The sequence below is a fragment of the Macadamia integrifolia genome, chromosome 7 (assembly GCF_013358625.1).
Source record: "Macadamia integrifolia cultivar HAES 741 chromosome 7, SCU_Mint_v3, whole genome shotgun sequence".
NCBI lineage: Eukaryota > Viridiplantae > Streptophyta > Magnoliopsida > Proteales > Proteaceae > Macadamia > Macadamia integrifolia.
Genome location: NC_056563.1, coordinates 34903157 through 34929837, shown reverse-complemented (window position 1 = coordinate 34929837; position 26681 = coordinate 34903157). Strand labels below are relative to the sequence as shown.

The 26681-nt window shown below is 38.9% G+C and overlaps 2 protein-coding genes across 2 annotated transcripts; both read right to left on the bottom strand.

The window, feature by feature from the left end:
* On the bottom strand, positions 1–14690 carry LOC122084479 (V-type proton ATPase subunit a2). Its single transcript, XM_042652751.1, has 18 exons — positions 14295–14690; positions 13079–13123; positions 12013–12135; positions 11819–11926; positions 11361–11471; positions 11097–11270; positions 8709–8846; positions 7875–7982; positions 7207–7314; positions 6386–6534; positions 4616–4769; positions 3200–3360; positions 2869–3075; positions 2327–2510; positions 2167–2250; positions 1873–2066; positions 627–686; positions 1–481 (listed from the first exon to the last, which is right to left on the bottom strand). Exons 1-18 carry the CDS (start codon positions 14433–14435, stop codon positions 277–279), a joined length of 2454 nt encoding a protein of 817 aa, XP_042508685.1. The 5' UTR covers positions 14436–14690; the 3' UTR covers positions 1–276.
* Positions 14691–16641: 1951 nt separating this feature from the next.
* LOC122083197 (DNA replication licensing factor MCM4) lies at positions 16642–21541 on the bottom strand. Its single transcript, XM_042650912.1, has 18 exons — positions 21386–21541; positions 20601–21242; positions 20376–20504; positions 20195–20276; positions 19960–20092; positions 19804–19875; positions 19568–19693; positions 19356–19469; positions 19031–19243; positions 18824–18922; positions 18570–18730; positions 18380–18476; positions 18135–18296; positions 17941–18021; positions 17783–17861; positions 17557–17693; positions 17387–17437; positions 16642–17202 (listed from the first exon to the last, which is right to left on the bottom strand). The coding sequence occupies exons 1-18, from the start codon at positions 21420–21422 to the stop codon at positions 17128–17130; spliced, it is 2490 nt and encodes an 829-aa protein (XP_042506846.1). The 5' UTR covers positions 21423–21541; the 3' UTR covers positions 16642–17127.
* Positions 21542–26681: the final 5140 nt, after the last annotated feature.

The following is a 26681-nucleotide window of genomic DNA, read 5'->3' as shown; positions in this document are numbered from 1 at the left end:
GACAATAATAATACAACATATTTATTATTAATACAAATATCATGAAGGAATCTAACCCACCACATACATAGGAGGCAGCCTGCCCTGGACACTTTATTTTTCAACATATGAAGATCACAGGAATCCAGGGTGGGAGTTTCATAGTGTAAAAACCCTTCACTAGTTCACTCCCCTTGCTAACAGGAATATACTGAATATTCATCCAAATGAAAGAATTACTTGAATCATATCCAGATTGGCACACTCAGGAAGATTCACTGCGTTTCGGGCACTAGTCTAGTCCTCCTCTTCAAGAAGCAACGAGAAGGAGAAGGGGTGGAATTTGTATCCATCTCCCTCGTAGAACTTGTTCATGAACTCCACCCAGTGAAGACGCAAAGCATGTAGGAATGCACTAAGTGTTTCCATCACTAGCAACACACCAACTGTCGCAAAAATAAAAATGATGACGCCAATAATCAAGATTATAATGTTGTTGTACCTGCATTATGTGCACAGAAAAAAATCATCATCATCATAATATCCAAATCTCAAGCAAGCTTCTCTCCCAGAGGCAAGACTGCAAATTGCAAGGGTTAAAAGGAAAGAATAGAAAACCTACTGCTGATATCATGGAAGTAACTTACCCCCAAGCAAGAAGTAGAACCTTCTCGTAGAACACACTTGATAGCTCCGAATGAGCAAGGCTAGAACCAAGCAAATCAGAAAACTGCATGATCAGTGTTTGCTAACCAAAATGGATGAATGAATAGTATAAAAAGGAAACTACATTATAGAGTTACAAATTACAAATGTAGTGGAGTTGGATCACAAGAAGATACACCTCACCTAGTATATCATCTAGGCTAAAAATTTCAACTTACCAATATGTTCTTACCCATATACATATTAGTTCCCATGACATTCCTTTGCTTAGGCTAACAAGTAATGGCAAAACCTCTCTGTTGAACAGTCAGGAGAGAGAACCCAATATCCAATGCATGTAGTTTACCAGAATAACAATTTCTGCTAGGCTACAAGAAACAACCCCCACCTACCTTCCTTGCCTCTGACTAAAAGAACGCAACACTAAATGAATTATTCTACCTCTAAATATTTGATCACTTGACACTCTTGTGACTTCTCCCATAAAATGAAACAAGGTAGAATACCTTTCAAGTCTTCAAACATGCAAAGTGCATTTTCTTTCCCACCTGGTTTAATGTAGGCCCAATGACATGACAGTACAATAGATTGCTAATAGCATAACCCTTCCCACTATCTACTAAAAGAAAAAAAAACTTTCCCCCCTCCTCCCACCTCCATTGTACATTTGTACGCTGGGTATGGAACCATTAGTTAATGATTGCTGTAAGACAAGGAAGCTTGTTACCCATCCTTTCATCCTCCCACAAGGATGACCAGGATATTGACTGATGTACTATAGGGAATGTCTCAGACCTGCAGTTACAGGACATGCTCTAGGGCCCCAAAAAAATTTCACGTCTCTCATATTTACTGGATTCATAGCTGATGATAGGCACCCCTCAAAAGATATCATTCACAAAAAGTTCATGAAAAGATGATTCTTAGATCATCATTCTTAACCATCTCCCCTATGCACTACCTTTTTGAAGTTTCCTTCAGTTTCAAATTCTTGGACCATAGAGATCATTTTCTCAAGCTCATTTGGTAAGTTTCATCTGATATATTGGAACCATTCTTTGGGAGGCCTGATACTCTTAGACACATTAGAAGCACACCTAACTCAAGATATGTCCATACCATGTACTTGTATCCATGCATGTATATGTGTGGATCTAAACAAGCTACAATCATGCATACCTCGTGCCACTCAGGGCACAATATGAGATGATTTTAAGTTTTTAGTACCTGAGGGCCCACAACCGGAGATACGAAGCCGTATTTGAGACCGATCCGAGGACAAACTCTATGGTATGAATGAGTTGGTGCACAAAAACTTCACTGAACTCAAATTCCTCATGGCCATGGGAATCATGATGCGCCTCCACTTCTAAAGAATCATCAGTGCTGTGAAGTAGTGTGTAGGATTGACCACGATGTCTCTGAAGAAACATTAAATTCAGGTGGTAGAAAGCATACAAGGAAACCTGGAAACAAGTAAGGTCCATACAGAATATCAACCAGAAAGAGGTATGAGCTTACTTCTTCGTGTTGCTTCTTCAAGAGAAAAGGCTTTGGAAGTAGCATCCATGGAACAGCAACTAGGGCTAGCAATAACAATGTAAGCTGGAATTGAAAAGACGACTTATTTTAGCATTTACCGAAGATATTACTATAATATATACATAAGAAAAGACCATACCTGAGTAGTTTTCTGCCCAACAAAAAGCTGGTTCTCACCCAGATCATCTGTTGGACTCAGGAACATGTATATCATTATGTGGTATAAATCAGCTTGTGAACCAGTGCACCACTTCACAATTATGAGGAGGGAAAGGTAGCCAAACAGGCTGTTTAAAAATATCATCTGGGGAATAAATTGAAACCTGAAACAGTGCACAATGTACAATGATTACAACATGGAATCAGCAGACAGTCATGGTAATAAAATAACCAGATGCAAACACAAAAGGAGGAAGAATGAGCACTAATTCAACAAACATGCATACACAATACTGAATGTAAATTTCAATATGATGATGAGGATCAAACCTCACTTAAGGCATTTGACTGCCATTATTATGGTGGGGATATCAATATTCAATATCCCTTCATCAGAGAATTGTACTAGATACTAGTAATCCCCACATCATCAGGTGTTTATTGGCATGCAATACATGCAAAGTGAGTTTGTTGGCATGGAATAAATGCAAATTAAGTATCTTAGTTTGCAATCTAGCATACCAGATATTCAGGCCATTTTTAAAGAATAAGGCATTAAAAAAGCTCAACACGATTCCGAGATTCATCTGGGCTACACCAAGTAGGATTGACATCTTCATCTTCAAAGAATTAAGGAATGGCAATTCAGTGCGGCTACCATGCCATTCAGGATCTACACCAAATGGATAAGTGGGGCGAACTTTGATTAAGCCGACAGTTGAAGCATCTCTGCATCAAAGATTTCAAGAATTAGGAGGGCTCCAGTTTAGAAAGCAGAATTAATGAAATGATCAAATCATGGAGTGAAGCAGGAACTAAGAAGTTTAGCATACATAAAGGATTTAATTAATACCTGCAGGAAGTATCACGGCAAGCATAGGCAGATTTGCCAAAAATCTCAAATGGGACTGAAAAGAATTCATTATAAATCAAACCCGTGTAAATCGAGAACAATGCCATCATCATAATACAATACCGACCGCCAAAGATCATTTCTGTCATATCTTCAAGCTTCTGTTATCATCAAAAGGGGTAGGGGAGGCAGGCTAAGTTAGTACATAACACACAACTGGAAAAATTCAAGGTAAAAAACCTGGGAACCGGGTAAAAATTATTCAATGAATAGGAAGAAGACCTAACAAGCTCAAAGTAGCAGAAGATGCACGGAGAAATTTAAGGTAGCCAAGAACCAGAAATGCTCACATCTTTGCATTAAGGGAAGAACTTAAATTACATTTAACTATGTATTGGAAAAGCTCAATTTGATATATGGCTTATGAAGATTTAGTGAGGAATCAAACAAAGTGATGCACCAATGCACCAATGTAGTAGTGAAATGGATAGCAATCCAGTCTGACCAGTCACTAGAAACTCTGGCACTAGTGAGTAAGTAAATGACTGCAGGGCATCGTCCCCTTACCCCTCAACCCCCCCCCCCCACCCCCCCCCCCGGCGAAAAAAAAAAAAAAATCTCTCCTCTTGTTAGTGCACACCAAACTCAGATTGGATTGTGGAATCTGGATCCTCTCCTCTTGATGTATTGGCTAGCTTACTGGTACACTAGGTTGCCTGGGTAAGGTAACAGTCCAAAATCCAAATGAGGATATAAGATCATGAATATGGGACACAATGACCCTTCTCGGGTAGATCCCTCTTCTTCACTCTCAACATACCCATTGATAAGCAAAGTTATCATGGAGTTCTAAAGTTCTAGAGTGACCTTTTGTGTGTAGTGGCTGGCCGCTGGATAAATCTTGAAGATGGAACACCAAGTTAGCAAGAAATGCTTCTTATGAATCACATCCCATGATTTGTAGATAGTTGGTAAAGCATCAGCCTTTATTATTTGGAGTGGCAGTGCTGCCTTCCCAAAGCATGAAGTTAAAAATCAAATTTACAAGGTAATGCACAGGGCTAAGTTCAAAAGGTTCACGTTCCAAGTTGGATGATGCCTTTGGCAAGTTGTTAGTTTATGTAGGAAGAAAGGGGGGGGAAGGGGTTCAGGTGCATTTACAGAAAATTCGTTGAGACAAAAAAAAAATGGTGTTTTATCAGGTAACAGAAGCATTTAGCCAAGATCTTTCAACACAGAGGAGGATAGCAGGGCTCGGATACAGTTGGAGGATCTAGGACATTATACATCCATAATGTAAGCGACAACTACAAGCAGAAAACGATACAATCAAATATGATATTTTGCATGTAAACAGAAATAGCACCCCAATCACAGGATTCATAGTCAACTAACAAGGAGCAATAAAATGATTACCTGACCAGAAAATTTCCTTTCCCTAAATATAAAGAATAATGCTGCAAGGAGCAAGCATATGCCATGGCCCCAATCACCAAACATGACTGCAAATAGAAACGGGAATGTAATAATAGTGTATAAACCAGGATTTGCTTCTTGATACTTGGCCACCCTGCAATTACAAGAAACCATTGGCCAAATAACCCAATCAAGATTTCTTCCCTCAACAAAATTTCATCAAACTAGTTAAGTAATATATGCAAAACCACATAAAAGTATCATATCTACATATAAACCCTGTGATATCCACAAAATGTCTGCTCAATTGCAGTCTAAAATTCAACATAAGCAGTATATATGTAAATACTGCATTTCTCTAAGCCAAAGTTTCACTTCAGGTGAAGCAAATGAAAACATGGGAATTAATACTGTGATGCCCAGAAATAAAATTTTAACCACCTATCATCATACTGTTTTTACTTGGGTAATATTTACAGAACTCATTGTATCTTAGCCAAATCAAGATAACGGAGGAACTCCTAACATTAACAAATGCCAACCTTGGGGGAGGGGGAGGAAAAGTAGTTCCTTTCCAAATTTATTAAAAAAAAAAAGTAGAATGACAGATTCTTTTCATGTGAAATACATCAGTAATTTCTAAGAATATGCTATTATATTTGCCAATCTGCCAAGTCACTACTCACAAGTATTGAAATTGAAATTGTTCCAGAGTCACATGTGCCCCCAACTACAGCTTTTTCTTCTGGTCGGATCTCTCTAATACAATCTACTCGGTATCTCACAAACATAATTAGCAAATGACATAGATCGGTTGCTAAAATATCACTTTCTCCATCCCATAATGACTCGCTCCCTTGAAAAATAAGCAAACAGCATAGATCAGCTGCTAAAATGTTACTTCCTCCATCCTATAATGACTGTCACATTTGAAAATTCCAAAAGTTTGAGAAGTGGTTCAAGCATAAAAAAAACCCTCATCATTCCAATATTGCCCTTCCATATCTACTCTCTTCAAGTTGAGTAATCAATGCAAAAGCATAAAAGAGAACACTTAATAAAAGCTCCCTCCCTCTCATTATCTTCTCTCTCCCCTTCTCACGGCTGATAGTTTTCCCCCTTATTTTTTCTTCTGTTCCTTATTGAGATAGTAAAACAGACTCTTATCTCTTGTCTTCTCCTCCACCAATCCTATATTACAGGCAAGACATTGTTAACATCTTCTCTCTCTTCATCACCCATCGACAACCCTCTCTTCCTCCTACTTCCTTATATCGCATGTTAATCTTAGATACTAAATTTTAGGATTTAAATTTCCTACATTACCCCCTCCACAATATCCATCAACCTCTCATAGTTAGCTAGTGTATTCCTTATTATTTATATCCAAAATCATATCTGATTCTGTTGATATTTCCCCTTAAATTGAAACTATTAGATCTGAGCAATTGTCGCCATTAGATCTGATTGGTAGATCTAGGCAATGTCAGCCTTAGAAACAGAACCCTGGAAATTGGCCCATCATCAATCTACATCACATTCTTCCAAGACAAGAAATAAATTACCAGTCAGTCACATAGCACGCCTAGCACAATGACATAGAATTATTATAAGTTTAATTTCTTTTGTATATCAACGGAGAAGACACAAGAAATAAATTACCAGACAGTCACATAGCACGCCTAGCACTATGACATAGAATTATTATAAGCTTAATTTCTTTTGCATATCAATGGAGAAGATTTAGTGAAATCATCTCTGAAAACTCACCCATATGCATCAACAATAGATTGAAAAGCAGAAGTGAATTTGTTTGTCCGAAAATATGTAGGTGGTAATTCCTTCGTATGCAAAATCTGGAATATTGATCCTATTTCTGAGTTGCTGTCCAATGTGGCCCGATGTAACACATCCTGAATCTGCAGAAATCAAGCATATACTTGTTCAGTGAGAACCACAACATGAAATGTACCACTTCTATCTGGCCAGTAAAAGATCGATAATTTTTGTGCCAAAAGTCCATAGCATCAAAAGGAGGAATGCAAAAATAAAGGCGTCTGGTTTCCAGCACAGAATTACCACAAGAAGGTTTCCTGTCATACCAGCTATAACAGCCATGTGGCAGTTTGGCTAGTGCGCTGCTGGACAGGTTCTCTACATCATTATCTAGTCATGGGAAATTTCTCAATCGATATGGTTCCCAATTTGACAAATCCATGTGTCATTATGGTGCTCAAATAATTGTTTGGAAAATCTAAGGAAGCCCAGCTCAACAGGAAACATTGGAAAAACCACAATGGAAAATGCCATATATGTTGAGCCATATGGTTGAGATAGGCAAGGGGTCTATCCAGAGAATCACCCATTTATTCAATGGTCAGACTACAAAATCATCCGTCAGCATGGCAGATACCCAAGAATTAAAAATATGCTTACCGTAAAAGTGCCACAAAAACTTTCTATACCCAAGAATTAAAAATATGCATATATATGTGTGTGTGTGTGTGTGTGTGTGTGTGTGTGTGTAGAGAGGGTTGTGTTGTTGTTTTATATAGAGAGAGGTGTGAGAAAGAGAAAGACCGAAAGGATACCTGTTTTGTTGCAAAAACAGGGCTCCACCCCTCTGCCACAAGACACTTCTTTGTCACATCAATGCTAAGCATGCTTAAAGTGTGATAAATAGATTTCTCCTTCCTCACCTTCACAATTTCAAAGACAAAGATAATCAGTCGGAAATTTCACAACAAATATTATGCATACATTGCAATGTGGTAAATAAATAGTTCCAACATGAAGGACATGAATGCTCCATTCGTTGCCTTGAGAGTGGCAGGAAGTGAAAAGAAAATAAAATGACCGAAACAGCAAACGAAGGGAAAAAAAAATTAACATTCTAAAATACAATCAAAGTTTTCTTTCTTTTTTTCTTTCTTTTTGGAAAATGGAAAAGAGGAAGTGAAAAGAAAATAAAATGACTGAAAAAGCAAACAAAGGAAAAAAAAAATTTAACATTCTAAAATACAGTCAAAGTTTTCTTTCTTTTTTCTTTCTTTTTGGAAAATGGAAAAGCACCAATTTCGAAATACATATTTCCCAGTCAGGAGGAAATAAAGTGCAATTTTTTACTACTATTTTTTGAAACTTCCAAACATCCACTGGGCACAACCCACCCTCCCAATAAAAGACAACAATTAAATAAATATCCATGCACAGATTTTCAAAGTCGAAAAATCTTCTAATAAATTTAGTCCAAACTGACCAAAAGATCCCACTTCTCGAATTGATAGCTGATGGTCTTTAACAGATTGTTTCGGTGTAGGAGCCCAACATCTATTGTAGCCTTCATCTCTGCAATTTTTCCAGAGACCTGAAAATTGAAATTGTTACTGATTCAGACTGAGATGAAAATTGAAATTGTAATGATTCAGACCATCTCATAAAGGTCCTGATGCGACCAATAAAAAGTCCATAGATGAACACTCTGAAAAAGTTGATGCATGTCAATACAGCTACTCTAACTAAGAGAAGGTACATTTATAGTAGAGGGCAAGAAACACACATAAGGCAACAAGGCCTCCCACTACCTGATTCACAAGGCAAGGAACACACCTGACTGAATTAGGTGCTATGTATAGTTGTAGATTGTATCCAATTATGTATTAACATGCATATATGGAAAAAAGAACAAACAGTAAAATGTATGTACATGTTACGCAAGCAAATCATATTTTAAAGATGATGAAAACAAGGATATCACAGCAAAACTGTATGCTGAGCCATGATGCTGAATCCAGGTGCAAGGCCCTGGCCTTATCAAAGTCGAGTACCCCCATGCTGGGCAAGGCAGAGCGTGAAGCACAACACTAAATCTGAGCTGAGCTAACGTGCATTCTATCTATTGGCATTAGCTCAAGGAGCATGAAAATATCATACTCCAAATATTTGTATGACAGAATGAACCACCCAACAATCAAACAAAATAATGTCATGAAGCGGTAAGTAGATACACGGAAGAAACACCTAAAATAAGAAAATCTTTACCCCTATCACAGGCATGAGAAGAAAGAAACTAAGAATGAAGCATGATGCATACCTCAGTGATCATCTGAGCTTGCTTCTCCAAGTCATCAGGAAAGGGGTAACGATTTGCTCCAAAAGCTTCACATATCTTCAAAATTTTGGTCTTTGCCTTTTCACCAGAATAGAAGGCCACGAATACATTTTTCTCAACCTGTAGGGTGATATTAAATGAGAAACAAAGCCAAAAGAGTTGGCTAAAATACAAAAACATGAACACTACCAAAACACAAAGAAACAATAAACATTTTCTGTTTATTGAAAAAACTATAAAGTAACTTTAACTTTCCTTGGGTCTAAATAGAGAGTGAACAAACAATTTTTTTAGTACGACGGACATCTCCCCACCCCCGCCCCCATCTAAAGAAAAAACATAGTCAATGCAATTGCAATGAATGCCAAAAGTATGAGGGACATCTCATCCCAAGTTCCTTCTCAAAAGTGAAAATAAATTTAGGACTTCTTTTTGGGAGGAAGTAATATTTATATTATATAGCAGACCAAGCTACTCTATGATCATGCGAGAAACACACATGAACACACAAAGACAGAGAAAGAGAGAGAGAGAGAGAGATAAAGAAAAAACATGACAAATATGCTAAAAATGCACAAGAGAATACAAAAGGTGTATCAGAAATTGCTGACTGGGCATGCATTTGAAAAAGTTCAGCTCCTCCTAAGGTCAGGTCTTTGATTGGGTTCTATCATTAAAGTAAGTCATAGTCTAGAGCAAGACAAGAGGTTTGAGCTTGGCAAGCAGACATTACCCATGCTGTGAAGATGAAGTAAAATCCCAACATATATTCCTTCAACACGTTGCTGTTTGGTCATGGAATACCATATGGATCTGTTCAGACATGGCTGTGCCCCCCTCCACTCCTGACTGAAGTGTATATGGTGGGCCTGTAATTGATTCTTCCCCAAAACCAGTGGTGATATGGAAACTCATTCCTTTAGCTATATCTTGCATTTTGGGGAATGAAAGAAATTGAAGGGTGTCCAAGAAGCACCTGAAAAAAGGCAAGGCTATGGTGCAGATGATGATCACTAGCTGGCTCAGTGCGCAAGCATTTGAAAGAGTTCTGAGGAATTAGGTACCAGAAGCTCACTGGTCAAATATGCTGGCTGTAAATTTTTTGCTACTTTTATAGACATATCATAGAAAAGCAAATATTTAACAATTACAGGTGCCATGTCATTGGTGGTTGGTTGTCTAAAAATGAGAGTCAGAAGTCCTATAGGTCAATCTAACAAGGGAAAAAAAACCTTAGCTATAGACAATTCTATACATTATCCACTGTTATCAACATCCAAATTCCAAGAACCGTGCGATGAACCTTGACTCAATTACAGGAGTAGGGAAAATTTTTGAGCTTCTCACTCAGCTTTATCCCAACAAAATGGGGTCGCGACATGGATACTATTCCTCCAATCCACTCTATTCAAAGCCATACAAGATTCCAGTCCTATGCTATACGTGTCCTTCCTTACCACTTCTTCTATGGTTATTTTAGGCCTACCTCTAGTTCTTTTAGCTTCTTCAATTGGAAAAAAAATCACTCGTTCGAACTGAAGCATTCGAAGGCCTCAATTGCACATGTCCATGCCACCTCAGACAAATTTCTTGCAACTTATCATGAATAGGGGCACCACCCGGGTTTTCTCTAATTTGTTCATTCTTTATTTTATCTTTCTAGTTTTGCCACTCATCCATTGTAACATACTCATTTCAGCCACATGAAGTTTGTTTACATGTTTTTTCTTTACTGCCAACATTCAGCCCTGTACGTCATTGCTGGTCATATAATCATTCTATAAAATTTCCCTCTGAGTTTAAAAGGATACGTCGATCACACAACACTCCAGATGTACCCCTCCATTTCATCCAACCTATTCCAATTCTATGGACAATACCATCCTCTATTTCTCTTTCTTTATTCATGATTGAACCTAGGTATCTAAAGTTATCACTTCGCGGTAGCTCCCTATCATCAATTTTCACCACCCCACTCTCAATCCTATTGCTACTAAACTTACACATCATATATTCAGTTTTTATTCTACTTATCTTAAAAACATTTTGATCCCAATGTTGATCTCCATAAATCCAACTTTCCATTTATCCCAGCATTTGTTTCATCCACAAAAACAATATCATCTGCAAAAAGTACGCACCAAGGGATCTGATCTTGAATGTTGTAGTCAGCAAGGGAAAAAACCTTGGCTATCAACAATTCTATACATTATCTACTTTATCAGCATCCAAATACCAACAACCATGCCATGAACCCTGATTCAATTACAGGAGTGATGAAAATTTCTGAGCAGTTAGGAAAAATAGAATTAACACATGGCACCACACATATTTAAGAAAAATAACAATAGAATGATGTCTAAATATTACCTTCTCCCCAGACACTGGATCAATCACAGGATATTCCACTGCAGCTTGCCTGAGATATACATTTCCCCTGGTAGCACGAAATATAATCCTTTCAAATGCCATTGACTTTTCCCTAGGTATAAGCCCACTAATGAAACCCAGTTTAACTTGCTTTGAAGGATCCGCTGAGATTTCCTAGACATCCACCAATTCATACAATTATTTCTGGAGAAGAGCAGATCTTGTTGACAATAACAAAACGAAATTGCAGCTGGAAAATTTTACCTGCTCCAATAGTAAAGGACTGTCAATGGATACTTCACCAACTTGACGAGCTTCAATTTCTCTCTGCTGAGCAGTAGCACTACTCTGAGCTGTGGAAAAGAATTCTCCAGCCTGAAGGTTCAAGAGAGAGGGGAAAAGGATTGAGGGAATTTCATTCATATCACTTGTATTGACAGTAAAAAAGAGAAAAACAAATGAAATGACCATCTGCACACAATGGAAGACTTGGAAATCACAAGGGATGAAAACAGCTCTTAATTTGCCACATGACAACTGACAGAATAAAATTTACTAAAGAAAGAATGTGGTATGGAATTCAGAGTCCCTTTGTCATAAAAGACTCAAATAGCTGAACAATGGATAGTTGTATACACTCAAATTCATTCATCAATTGTGATTGTATAAATGTAAGCTAGTGGAATGATAACTAATATGACACCATCAATGAGAGTTACTACCTTCTCCAGCACTAGCTTATATTCTAGAAGCTCATAATAAGCGCGTTGCAACTTTTCATTGTTTGCATTTATCTCTATCAACTCAGCTTCAAGTTCTCCCAGTTTTATCTAGCAATATCAGAAATAAACAGGAAAAGTTTAAAACATGTAAAATATGTAAAGAAGAAAGAGTAAAAGTAAACCTAAAAAGACACCTCCAAGTCATCCAGATCAATATCAACTTGTGTCATAGGAGTGGTTGAAGGTGAAAAGCCTGCCTTCGCCATCTGTTCCCAAAAGAAACGTAGCCCACGCGCCATTTCTCCACATCTTTTAATCTGCATAGAAAAATAACATAAAATTGCACACATATATTAATTACGATATGCTTTTCGCAAATCAACATCCAGAAAGAGATATTTATTATGCATCATGATTAGAGTCTAAAGTATCACTTTGATACACCTCAGCGGCTCAGCCTGGGACATATCATTTCTAAATAAAAGGACACTTTTGTAACTACTCCCCCCCCCCCCCCCCTTGTATCAGGAAAAAAATACACAGGTGTTATGAAATATAACCGTGAAAGATGACAATATTCTTTTATACACAATAGACCACGCTGATACACCACTAATGCCTCATGATGTAATGTAATTCTTTTTAATGAACATTGTGTACTGCAATTTCTTTAAAACGAATCATAGCTTGTTGATTAAACATTTGATAAACAATCAAATCTTGGAAACTAATATGAGTACATCTATCAATGCAAGAGAAAGTATTACGTTCATTTCCAATGGAAAATAATCAAAGAGAACTTCATAGACTAAATTTACTCAACGAGACCTGTTTACAGTATATTTAGGTCAATTTGAAATCAGCTAAAGTCTCAAAATTTATCTTGCACTTATTTTGCAAGAACAAACAGTCAGCACTTCTGAATAAAATCTTGAGGTGCTCAAAAAAAAAAAAAGCTTCATACTCTCATTCAGATAAATGAACCTGAAATTATTCTGTTTCCCCTTTTGATTCCAGCGATTACAAGGATTTCAGAACTACAAACTTTAATTCTTACATGTGCACAAAATATTGACTTAAGATATCTAAATCAATAAGGAAGTTTATTTTACTCATCTCGGACAGAATTTACCAATTTAGTGAATCTACAATATTTCCAATAGTGCATCCCTACAGACTGAACAGGTAAATTACAAGTTCATGAATCCCGATGACAACAACAACAAAGCCTTATCCCACTCTTAACCCAAAAAAGAGTACCTGAGTAGCATATGTTCGCTGGAAGGGGCTTTTTTCTGCATTTAGCTGAAAGACATAGGACAAGAGAAATTTTAAAATGATTAATAGAAAGTTGAAGTGGATAATATCCAGAACAAAAACTTTTAATAATGCAGTATAAAGTATCACAAAAGAATTCAAAAAAGGGGCTACAAACTCAAAAAGAGCTGCTCTAATATTTGTTGCTAAAACCATGGAAGCCATCTTTGTATCCTTATGTCTTCTATCCTCTAAGAATTCAATGAGACAAATTATTCACTCAATGTTACTAGCAGGTATGCCATGGTTCAAGTGTTGCAATTCAATAACTGTTAATCCTTTTTTTTGTTTTTTTGGAGGGGGGTGGATATGGGAGTAATTCAGCTGTATGTGCATAGTAATACTGATATGCCAGTATCATCATCCTGCTGCTAATTAGACTTGGTGAGCTATGATCAGAGTATCAGACAGAAGCTATGGATTGTAAATTTAAATGGAATCGTCAAATGGCATTCCCATAGCCAAACCTCGTTGGTTGAATTGAGTTTGTGTCATCTGGCTGCAAATTGCAAGGGTCCTATAACAGCACTCTACATGCAGCAGTTTTATCAAATACTGCGCCTCAATGACTCCTAAAAAATCACCATACCGATAGACACTGTTCAATCCATGAACTACAACAATCAATTATCAGTTACATCTTACATGTGCACTAGTCCGGGAGGACTTAAACCATGTTTCGAAGCATCCTGAACGATGTTGTTCTATTACAATGAAATATTTGGAGGACTTTAACCATGTTTTGATGCATCCTAAATGATGTTGTTCAGTTGTTCTATTACACTGAAATGTTCAGCACACAAACCACTGAGTAGGCCAACTACAATATCTCAAGTTCGCAACGGACATAAAAGGGGAGTAGATCAATAGCATATAGCAAAATACCTCTCGGGTTCCAATAATTAAGGTGCATATAAGGATTCAGAAACCCATAAAAATTAAGGTTCTACTTTAGTTTTAAAAACCCAGAAGGTTGGGCGGGGGAGATATATGTAGAACCTACAGGGTCAGGTGATCAACAATACGACAACTGATGGTCGAACAAAACCGGAAAAAAACTTTGTAATTGAACACCAGACAGAAGAAAACAACAAGGGTTTTGCTGAATCAGAATCAAGATAGGAGGACAAAACGACAAAACAATCAGAAGAATGCTTACATCTTTAAATTGAACGAGCCCGACGTCGCCGAGGTAAGAAATGGTCTGATGGGCGGATTCCATGGGGATGATCAGCTGCACCAGTTGCATCGGCTCCGAACGGAATAGCTCCATCGGCGGACAGCACCCGCCCTCCCCCATTGTTGCGTTCCCCTTTCAAACTCCTAATCCCCACTGAACGTTGCTGTGAATTCTGTGATTCACGAACTCTTACCCCAAGAATTTCCAGATCCCTGGCTTTCAGTGACACTGATTCAGTTGATGATTATAATAAGGGTTCGGTTTTTGTGCACAGTCGTTTGTGCGCTGTACACGGCCGGCGTTACCTCTCTTTGTTCAGTAGGGGCAGAAATGATATAACACGCTCTCCGGCTCTCCCCACCGACTGACTGCTGAGGTAATAACCGTGTCAAAACCTTTCGCTCAAGCTTTTATAAGAAAAAGAAAATGGTTTTCTCTTCCTTTCTACTATTTTCTTTTCTTTTCTTACTTAGGGCATCCAAACACAGCCTTAGACTTGAGGGAAAACGATAAAAGAACATTACCTGGTGGTCCTGGCCGTCACCTTAGACACAGCGGTCTTCGAAATTACCATCCCACCCCCATAAAATCAATAATTCGATCCAGAATGAATGAATGAATAATGATGCTTCATCACGCACTATTAATCGCATAAGTCGAGTGGAATCGGGTTGAGATAAACAAGGAGAGTAGGGATACTTTAGTTTTTAATGAGATTTAAACGGTATTTTTATAATTATAATTATGGATAATTGCGCTGCATAGCATACGTTAACACCTCATTGTGTTTTATCTCTCTTCTCCCCACAATGGGATATATATATATATATATATATCTCATTTCACTGGAGGGAGGAAAGAGATAGATATAGGGAGGTACTAGTGTACTCTACACAGTCCGACAACGTTCTTTCTCTCTTAGTGCTATTATGGCAAGAGAGTGTCGACCTGTTGGCACAAGTAGACGTCAATGCACATCAACAGGAGCACACACATGAGCATCGTTATTTCTTCCTTCTTATTATTAAATAATTTTGTATCAATATTATCAATGTAGTAATTATTTTATAATGCAACGTAAAGTGCAATAAATGTAAATGACATACTCGGAAGGGAAAAGACTCTTGTAACATGAGGTGTTCTTTATGCCTATACACAACATATTTTTTTTTTGTAGGTAAAAAGAGTGTTGCCTCCTTATGCAGATAACCGCCAATGGGTGCGGCCAATAGGAGGGTGCATATGAACAACCTTAGCATGGCTAGTGCAGTCTTTTCACACTCATTGCGTCTACATCCCATAGACACGTCATCACCAGAGTCTCTAATTTACATTTGTACAAAAAAATAATAGATCCAAATTTAGTATATAATTCCCAAAAGATTGCGAACGATAGAAATAGCCAATTGTTGCTAAAAGGTTTTGGAATAAGATGAAGTAAATTCTTTACCAAGAACCAAACTTCATCGATAGTACAACCTTTAGCTGCAGCCAGATTGAGTCCTTGTAGAATGCCATAAGCTTCCGTTTGATGTAGATGATATAACTCCCAACCTGATAACCTGGAATTTGCCCAGAAAGAAAATTCTAAATACCCAACCTGCTTTTGAGACCAAAAAGATAGTAATACTAAGACATACTGTGATGTGATATGGTAAAAAAGGAAGGGTAAGTATCTCCTTATGATGTCTTATGGATCCATGTGTATTGGAGAAAACAAAATCAAAAGAAATGTAGATTGGAACGAGTTTAAATCAGAAATCCAGTTATTTATATTATGAAGGACAGCCACAAGATTGAGAGTTATTTTATTCGTTATGATGTTGTTCCAGTGCAAAGATGCTCAAACACCGAGATTTCTCAGGCTTCGACAGTTTAGCATGTAAAAATAAATACTTAACCAGGTCATGAAACGACGCCAAACGGAGAAACTTTGGTCTAAGACCAAGTGGGCCTACAGTCCAAATACGATCCGAAAATTCACAAAAGATAAATAAGTGAGAAATAGATTCTTCTTCCTTGCCACAAAATGCATAACATTTTTCAATGTCTAACCATTTAACCCCAATTTCTCTAACCGGTATGCCTTTAATTTTGCTTTAAAACTCAAAACTCACCAGTGAAGTGGTCAGTTAATTTAATCAGTATTTGACAATGAATCATGAAGAAATTCTGCGAGACCTGAGGGATGAGGCAGCCCATACATAAAAGACTATTGTTTCTCATTACACAAGGCAGAATGGGATGTCTTTGATTATTTTTTGTAAGAGCATCCTAATTGATAGGATGTTGTGCAAACATCAATCATCTCCAAATAAAGAGCAAATTTTGGAAAAGAATGTTTCCATATGAAATCCTACAGGAAATCATCAAATTATTATCATTTTGGATACCAACAGCATTGAGATTTAGACTCTTGCCAAGACAAATAATAGCCAAGGAGTGGCGTTCCTACTATAAAGGATCTCAACTTTTTTGGACATTAATCCATTGCCTGAAAACTCTCAAACCATTCAAGAACAAACAGAAGGGCCTCAATCTCAGAAGCATGACCCCTTTGTCACGTTTGCTCTTAAGATAACACATAATGATTGGTACAAGACTTGAGGAGACCATGAGTCTCTTGGACCTTTCATTGAAGCTTTGTACCTTAGCTCTTCATTAATGTTGTACGTGCAGAATCCATTAAGCCATCTCCACAATAAATCATTTAAAGCTCAAGTCATCCAACCGTTGCAATTCATGTAATAGCATTAACCTGCTGGCGCCCATCACTTCCATGCAGTGGTTCTCTTCCTTTCTAAGTTTCTAATCAAATCCTCTTCACATTGTCACCATGAACAACGACAACTCCCTCGCTCGCAAGGGTGGCAAGTGCATACCTTAGCTGAAGAGGGCAGGAGAGAAAAGAGTACCATCAGTATGCTTCCTTGCAAGACTATAAGGCAGTTTTTATGACTGTACATCTGCATAAGTGCGTGCGGTGGAGGGTAGATTTTTTCCTTCTTTGGGGGGGTGGGGGGAGGGGGGGAAGGGATGAGTGGTTGGTTATTAAGCAAGAGAGCACTTACATCATTGAGATGGACCTCTCCAGAGCTTTGCTTTTTTAGCTCGTCCAGCAACTGCAAGTGAGAGATATATGCATTGAGGCATTGGATTACATGTTTGCTGACTGAGGCTTTATTTTATCCTAGAACAAAGTGGGAAACAAGAAAAAGGTAGAAGAAATAAGTTAGCACACCTCCAATAAACGAGTTGAGTGTCCTCCGATTTCCATCTTTTCCATAATTAAGTTCCGAGTCACCATTAAGAGATTCTCCCGTTTCATCCTTTCACTTGAAGAAACTCCAGTGGTAATGAGATCCATGTCAATTGTCCCTGGTCAAAGGGTCATCACATCATCAATGGGATGAACAGACAGTGAACAGATAACTGCAACAGAAACATGTCTTAAACTAGACATTTACCAGTGGAGTGATCTGTTGCAGACTGTTGGAGGGCAACTTCTAGAAGTCTAAATGCCTCTGCAACATCACGTTTTTCAACCTGCATTTAGGGGAGACACTGATCTCATTCTGTTACAGAAACATCATAAATTACTAGAACGAAGGCAAGCTTCACTAACCAATTCTGAAAAACGAATCCGAGCCAAAGCCTCACTAAGACGTATTAGACTCTCAAGTTGCCTGGCAGTTGCAGTTATCACCTGTTGAGGAAATGGGAAACCAAGCTCATTGGAGAATGTAAGATAGCATTGCAAATTTAAATTGAGAAGAATAGATGCACAAACAGTGAAAAGACATGATCTAATCTTGATACCTTCTTGCTGCTACCTGGAAAGTTGCCTCTTCTTCTCATCTCAACATACCCTCTTGTTAATTCTTCTGCAGCTTCATCTGATAACAGTGGATGAATGTGCATTCTGGCGTAGCTCACATAAGCAGTTAAAGTTGGAAGGTCTAATACATCCTGCTCAGTGCTCTGCATCATGCAGAAACAAGCAGGTCTTTTTAAAATGTCATCAGATCTTTACCATGGAGAGCCACAACTGGCAATCATCATACCTCAGGATTCTCAAAGTGCAAAGCAACAATATGCTTTGCAAGACGCCTATCTGTTTGTTCATCAGCCTTGTCAAGGATTAAATAAATCAGATCGAACCTACACACAAAATATCTGATCAGATGATCATGCTACTTCAAAAAGAGGGGGAGGGGGGGGGCACCAAAGGACAAAGTTCATGTGGCTTCTCACCTCGACAGTAAGGTAGGGGGAAGGTGTATATTGTCAATCACAGACAAACGAGGGTTATAGCGTGAACCGCTTGGATTAGCACAAGCCAAAACAGAAGTCCTGGCATTAAGGGAAGCAATAATTCCCGCCTTTGCGATTGATACAGTTTGTTGTTCCATCACCTTTGGAGGGTTTCATTAGAATAACAGTAAGAAACCAGTATGTTGAACAATGTTTCATTGATATTGTTAGATAAGGAAAAATAGATAACACACCTCATGTAGCATGCTCCGTGCACTATCCGACATTTTATCAAATTCATCTATGCAGCATATACCTCTGTCACTTAAGACCAAGGCCCCACTCTCCAGAACCTGAAGTTTTAATCATTGATGTCAAAAGCCCATTTTGAATTGATGCCCCCATGGTGGTAGATTATGAATATCATAAATAACTGAAAGATTTCTATTGAGATGTCATACCGTTTCACCCGTTTCAGGGTCTCTAGCAACATATGCAGTCAATCCAACTGCAGAACTTCCTCTTCCACTGGTATAAATGCCACGGGGTGAGAGCTTGTGTATGTACTGAAGCAGCTGTGACTTACTGGTTCCAGGGTCACCAACAAGCAGTATATTGATGTCACCACGAAAACTGGCTCCGGATGGCAGCTTCAATGCACTCCCACCAAACAGCTAAAGGAAGGGATTGTAATTAAAAGGGCAGCGCAATTCCAAGTAAAAGCAATAAGTAAAGATGTAAAACTGTCTGTAGAAACACAAGAGAGGGAGAAGTTTAATCTAAAACCTGGCAAAGAAGGCCCTTCTTTACATCATCCAGTTCCCATATGCTTGGTGCAAGGGACCTTGTTAGCCTGTCGTAAATATCTGGCTGCTTTGCAAGCTCTTTCAATTGCTCTACCTGGAAATGCCAATAACAAATTTCAGTAATTAAGAACAAAAACCATAGTACTCAATAGGATCCAAGGAGAGAGAAACTAATCATTCAAACAAATCTACCTTCTGCTCATAGTCAAGGGGGAAATCATCATCATTGTTGCAAGAGCCATTGTCAATATCCATAGGATCCTCAGCCCGCATTCTTGATTTATCAGTCTTCTTTAGATGAAGACAATCAACGTATGTCTGTCATCAGTGGATAAACTCTGATAAGTCTAGGTGATATTATCTTTGGTTAGCTCTAGTAATGATCATAAGTAGAAAGAGGGGGAGGTTGGATTTGAGAAGATACATGCCTTAAACAAAGATTTTACAGTTCTATGTGCTGACCCTACTCTGACACTCATTGCCCTGTAAATCCCAGTGACCTGGAGAACAATTACAACATGTCAATGAAGAAAAAAATTATCTAACCAACACGAATCCCACAAAATTCCAATTTGCTGCCCTACCTCAACTCTGTCCCCAGGCTTTCCAGCATCCACGAGCTTATCATGCATCAATAAGCTCACAGTATGAGGTGTACCTCCCTCGGGGATCTCATCTGGTGTCTCCTGGAGCCTTACAATCTGCTTATCCGCAAACCTGGTTTTCATATCAAGACCTAATGTAAATGCAATGCAATGTATCTCCGTTCAATTACTAGGGTGATCAGAGCAACCTAAATATATCTACTTGAGAAATTACCTGCATCGGTTGTGAACTAGTGACATAGAGTTTGGCGTCTGGCACTCCTGTCTCCCGCACTTTGTAGGTTCATTGATTCGGCCTAGAAATCCCATAGTTGAAAAAACAAATCAGCAATTCGTACTACAAGCTTACATCAGTAGAGATGGAAAGATAAAACAAGCCCGGCCAGATAACTTACCTCGATCCACAACAATAGGGTCAGAGAAGTATCCGCATACGAGGCACCTGAATACAGCTTCCCTGATTTCGGGTATAATGGAACTACAACGAATGATCATACCTTTCACAGAAACCATCTTCTCGATGTCTGGATGAAATACAGTGAATTTCCAAAGTCTTAATATGGAATACTAATCATTTTCTCGATGAACCTTTAAAACAATAAGAAGAAGAAGCAGCTAACCAGATGGGTTCAGATTCCTCAAGGAAGTAGATGTTTTGAGGTTGAAAATTCGAGCTTGGATGTGCTTCTCGAACAGAGGTTTGATGCGGCTAACCAAGTCCATGAGAACGATATCGAAGATTGCAAGCACCTCGAGCGGGTACCGAACCATCTTGGTGTATAGGTCAGAATCGTAGTTGTAGACATCCTGAGCATCGACATCGAGCGACTCACCTTCCACATCAAGAATGTGATGGATTGCCCTCATGTATTTCCCTTCCGTGTGAGATGGATGTTCGCGGAAGTGCCTCAGGAACCGGAGGATAGCAGCATTGACGTCCTCTACGCTGATGTTGGTTCCCCAGACAAACATCGGAGGAGCCTCCTCCACATCGTCCCCCTCCCCACCCTCAGAAGAAGGCGGTGCGTCGTCCGTCGACGTGGGGGTAGCAATCGGGGTAACCCTATTGCCGCCCCGCCTAGCTCTCCTACTCTGGGTGCTTGATGGGGTTGGAGTCGCATCCGTAGCACCAAAACGGGAGGGCTGGGGAGGCGGAGTGACGGATGAGCGTCTTCTCCTCCTTCTACCATTCGCATTTCCGCCGGGAGATGAGAACGTGTTGTCGATCGGACTTGAGTATGAATCATCTGGCGAAGAAGGCCCTGTAATCGCATCAACATCATCATCATCGTTAGGGAGATCAAAAGTCAGGAATATGAAATCAAATACATCAAATCACGCAGCAATATTAGCAGAGGACACAACATCATATGTCGATAAAGGGGGGACGAGGAGGAGTTCGCACCGCCTCTCGCATTGTTGTGGGTAGAATCAGAAGACATGGTCGCACTTCGGACGAGCAGAGAACAAAGCTTATCGAGATAGAGAGAGATGATAGATGGAGTTTCACTCCCAGGACTATAGAAAGCAGGAGCTTCTCTAATGGTGATCTCCACGAACGATGGTGGTTTTGGCGGGAAATAACTCTGCCTTTTCCCGCCAAGATGCTTGAGACGAACCGGGAGGGTTCTGCGGCCCCATTGTAAGATTAAACTTGAGCAGACCGTCTGCCTCTACTTACCAAACCCGCGAAGTGTGGGGGGCTTGAAGCGAACCCGGGATGGTCCAACCTTGCACGCTCGACCAGATATGGTGCCATTTAGGTGACTTGGCGGGAAATAACAGGGCCAGCCGTGATTTAAACAACGGGTTCGTGGACAATGGCCACCCATAATCCTGACCTGCATTGACCGACAACAATCCAACTAGGGTTTAAAAAGATCCGGATCAGTCGTATCAGAGTTGGAACCCGGTCAGGGTAAGTGAGAAACCAGCCAGAATCCCAAAACATGTCGTGACCCTAGTATCGAGCCGGCTCGGCCAAAATTGGGATTGGCAATCTGGTCGTCCCGATTCTTGGAACCTTTAATCCAACCAAACTTTGGTTTCTGAAAATATTATTAATAAAAATGGGAGGAAAAAAGAAAAAGCGTATTAGTTATTGTGGTTCTTATGCAGAGACATAGTGGAGTAAAATGATCATTCCACCCTTCATAAAATGTAGAAATCTCACCTTGTTGATTATTTCACGTGAGCTCCCATGAGCATTTATTGTGATACCTTACTTTTAAAACCTGGTTTACTTACACGATTGACCCGGTTTAACCATGTAGGACCTGAACCAGAGAGGGTTAAGGCGGGTTCCTTATGGACCATGATGGGAATGGTAACTTTGAACACAGGTTGGCCAGACAAGTCCGAGTCAGTGCCAGAGGAGACGAGTGTACCCAAACCGTGTACGTGCACATATCATAAGACCATGTACGGGTAATGCTGGTATGTAACCGTATCCTAAAGTATATAAGTATTATATATCTCGTACCGATAGTGAAATACATGCCGAGAGTCGAATTCCATCGAAATCTCAATTGTTTGCCTAAGTTCGATCAACAGGTGGGCGGTCACAGGCGGAGGAACCCGCCCACCTGTGTGACCCACCCATGTGGTTACTAGATATTCTCTAAGTATAAATAATACTTATTGTGTCTCTCTTTTTCTCATTAATGCATTAAAGAGTTTGTGAGAATAATAAATAGGAGAGATAAAATAAATGAATAAAATATAACGAAGAAGAATAAAGGGAAATAAAGAGGAGGAATAAATGATTTTAAGTGATGCCGATGTTTGATCTTCTCATTTCGGCACCGGAAAAGTGATCCCCAACACGAGACCTACGATTTGAGGTGAGTGAAAGCTATACTTCTTAAACTTTCACCAAACCCCAGGTAAAACCCTTTATTTTGGTAGAGTTTCTTGAGATATTGTAAATCTCACTTGAGATGATGAATCTAAGGTTTGATAGTTGGTCTATGTGGTTATTTTGAAGGTTTAAAGAAGTGTTTACAAGATTTAAGAATCATTGGCGATTTCTTAAGTTAATAGGTGATTTTGGGGTTTTGGAAGAGTTATTGAGCAAATAAGGTAATATTGCTTTTCAATCATTAAATATAACTTAGATCTAGGTTATAATCATCTTATAAAACCTTAGATGTGAAGAAAATGTGATTGGAATAACCTCATTTGGTTTTTCTAAGGTTGTGGAACGTTTCAAAGAATAAAATAAATTTTCGCCCCCACAGGTGGGCGAAGACCCACGGGCTAATCCGCCCCCGCCTGAGGGGGCAGCCCCTCGGTCCCCACCGGTGGGCGGGGACCGGCTGGCGAAGCCGACCGCCTGAGGGGGCCCGCCTGTGAAGACCGGTGGGCGAAGACAGGTGGGCTGTCTGGCCCACCTGTTGGCCCTCTAGTCGGATTTTTGAGCCCGAATGGGTCCAAAACGGACGGCAACCCTCTTTTATGATTTTAAATATGATTTAAATATCAAACATCGTTAGTTTTGACCCCAATGTGGTGAAATGCTAACCCCATTCGCTTATGATAGGTTCCACTATAATCTACGTTTCTCACGCCGGATCTCCCCTGTACCGAACGTGAGCTTTTGTACCCAACAAGTAAGTAGAGATATGACATTTGACTTTATTTTAAGCTTGTTTTTGCATCATTAAATTGTATTTAGACTAGCCATGTCATCATGCAAATTATGTGCAGATTAGTCATCATTGTATGCCATTCGCACGCATTGCTTGTGCATTATGAACAACTGATTTATGATATGTGTGTTGTGCTTTACATTACCAATGCTAAATGATTGATGTGCTTATGTGATAAACGGTTGGATTACTGTGCATGATGCATTATTAGACTAGACGCCGTAGTCGGCTTGGAAACGAGTGTATTGGTGGCCCGTGGTATGGGACACGGTGGCACTATGTAATCGTACTTTGTCATATAGGAGCATGTGGATTAGGATTATCATTCCCCGTGCTACGACCCTTCCCAACAGGGGTTGAGGTGTTGGGTTATCACTTGGGGAGAAGCAGTGGTCGCGGTTGTCGGGTCACTGTGGCGGTTAGACATACGTCCGGCTGATCATTAGGACAGTCGGCAACCTCAGTGGTATATTCAAGAGGGCCAATCGTACTGCTTTTAAATTACTAGGGTCAGCACCTTTACTTCTCTGTCATTTACTTTTATGTTGAGAGCCGGTAGTCGACATGCTTTACTTTTCTGAATACTCACGGTGGGTCTTCTCTGACAACCCTATGGGCGTATCGTGGGATGGAGTTCACATCTCGTACTTGGGACATACGTGCACTGTGATTATAAGTAGCACATAACCAAAGACTTAGTAATGTTGTTTAGGTAGATAAGATTTAAAATGAATTGCACAACATAGAGTGCATACGGATGTGATTGTTTTGTGGTATTTCTTTTCACTTATTGAGCTAGTGAGTTCATCCCACGTGCGCACCTCTTTTAAATAATTTTGTAGGTCAATCACCTGAATATCAGGAGTCAGGCCCCACTGTCGAGTTTTTCGTTGAGGATTGGTGGGTCCTCGAGGAGTATGAACACGGTGCTGATTGCATGTGCGAGGGCTGTGATGCGGGACCGCAGTAATGATACCGTACAAGATTTTGCTTTTTGATTATTTTGATGACCTCCATTTTGTGTACTTGATACGTAAATTGTTATTATTTTTGTGTAAATATCATGCATGCGGGCCCACATGTATTTAGTTATATACTACAATTTGGGTATCAAGTATATTAGGGATATTTATAGATAATTTAAGTCTTCCGCTGAACTTTTGAACACTTATCTTAGATGTGAGTATATTATAGTGGGGTACTGTATCAGATGATCCTGGTAGGTTTTGGTTAATCGGAATTAACTCGATCATTGGTCCGGTTATGTGTGAACGGGGTGTGACATTTATATTGATGTAAGATCCACATTGCCTTTCACAGACACCTCAATAAACAATAAAAAACAATTATTTAGTACTTTGGACCATATGGATGAATGTCAACAATCCAATCTTGGATCGAAACTTAAACTTCTACCATACAAATCCCAAGTTGCAAAATTGATGGAACGTTTTGTATTAACAACTTTATTGTTAAGAGTGTGAATCAATCTTATTTATAGTCTTACATGTTTAATACATTCAAAAAAGACAACTTTTGATAATATTATTTAGGGAAAATGTTGGGTATGCCACCGATATCAAATATGCTAGCACCCATTGTGTCTATCTCTCTCTTCCATTTTTTCTGAAATGACCCTCATATCCTTCCTGAATGATACTCCATCATGTGTTCCTATTGGTGTTATCCGCTAGCATACTTGATATCGGCGGCATACCTATCCCTCTCCCTATTATTTAATATACCCGCAATATACTTTAAATCCAAATTATAAATATACCATACACGTGGATCTCCTTTTTTTTTTGTTGTTATTTATTATTTTTTTTTAATTGCAAAGCAAATCTACGTACAATAATAGGCAGAGGTTGAGCATGCTGCTAGCTTTCTTGAAGCTATCGGATCCAACCAAGGATAGCATAGGACTCACATGGGTATAGACATATTTTCCATGGGGTGGGGGAGAGAGAGTGATATTTATGGGCAACCCGATAGTATGTCCAAACTTTTCCCATATTAATATCTCGTACTCGATAACAATTTTACACTTGTCAAATGAAATTATCACATACACATGGATCGAGATGCTCATAATGATATTCCATTGACATAGGATCTAATCACGGTCAAAGTATAAACAATTATATTTTCCACTATATTAGATATATGAAAACTAACACTAGGCATCCCTTATATTTATCCGTCCGTCAAACTTTGAGTTGTACTTCAAAGCTTATATGCACAATCAAGTAGGAAAAAAAAAAGATGACCGAGGTCCATAACTTCATTTTCATTCAAAGCTGAATGAACAAGAACCTTATGGATGACATGGTCTTAATATATAATATGACACTAGTGCCTTAGTGCATCGCCTTAGTGTTGATATGAACCATAGAGAAATATCTCTTTTCCACTATTTTCCATAAATTGAGTGTAAGGTAGCTCATTGTCTCTTATCTCCATAAGGTTGCTTTCATATCATACTTTTTATTCTCATCCTACATTAGATTATTTGAGTTTAAAGGATACCCATATAAGCAAATTTGAATGCTTTACATGTTGGGGGTAGAGTATTGGCACGCAATTGTTACACCCCCACCCCTCTCCCCCCCGCCCCCCCAAAAAAAAAACAAAAAACCCATAATGCAATCATGCTGAAGCAAATTGCTTCCTAGTTAGTTGGAACATTTTTGTTTTTATTCGTGGTTTCAATTGTTGTATTTGATTATCGAATTATTCATACATCAAACGGTGCACAATATGGACATGTATGGAGCAGTACTACGAGAAAAATACATGTCTATTAAATAAAGTCACATTCCTCTTTATGAATCAACCTCCATCCATTTTTCTTGGGGGTGGGAGGTTGTTGGGGTCAGGGACAATTCCATGTATATATTCCCATTGAATAACCATTATTCATTTATAAATAGAAAATTTAGATCAACGATGAATTTGTAACATATACTACAAATTATAGAAGCTTTAAGAAATATATACCAATTATTTATTTATTTATTATTATTTTATTGTTTTGTCTGTTTGTTTGGT

What these genes read in the sequence shown, in the direction of transcription:
- LOC122084479 (XM_042652751.1), bottom strand. Translation starts at nt 14,435, where the DNA reads ATGGGGGAGGGCGGGTGCTGTCCGCCGATGGAGCTATTCCGTTCGGAG. An exon ending in ATAAGCTAGTGCTGGAGAAG is followed by an intron (nt 11,472 to 11,818) that starts GTAGTAACTCTC and finishes TTGAACCTTCAG; the next exon opens with GCTGGAGAATTCTTTTCCAC. An exon ending in TGAAGAAGCAACACGAAGAA is followed by an intron (nt 2,067 to 2,166) that starts GTAAGCTCATAC and finishes ATGTTTCTTCAG; the next exon opens with AGACATCGTGGTCAATCCTA.
- LOC122083197 (XM_042650912.1), bottom strand. Translation starts at nt 21,422, where the DNA reads ATGTCTTCTGATTCTACCCACAACAATGCGAGAGGCG. An exon ending in CTAGTTCACAACCGATGCAG is followed by an intron (nt 20,093 to 20,194) that starts GTAATTTCTCAA and finishes TATGAAAACCAG; the next exon opens with GTTTGCGGATAAGCAGATTG. An exon ending in CTGTAAAATCTTTGTTTAAG is followed by an intron (nt 19,694 to 19,803) that starts GCATGTATCTTC and finishes CACTGATGACAG; the next exon opens with ACATACGTTGATTGTCTTCA.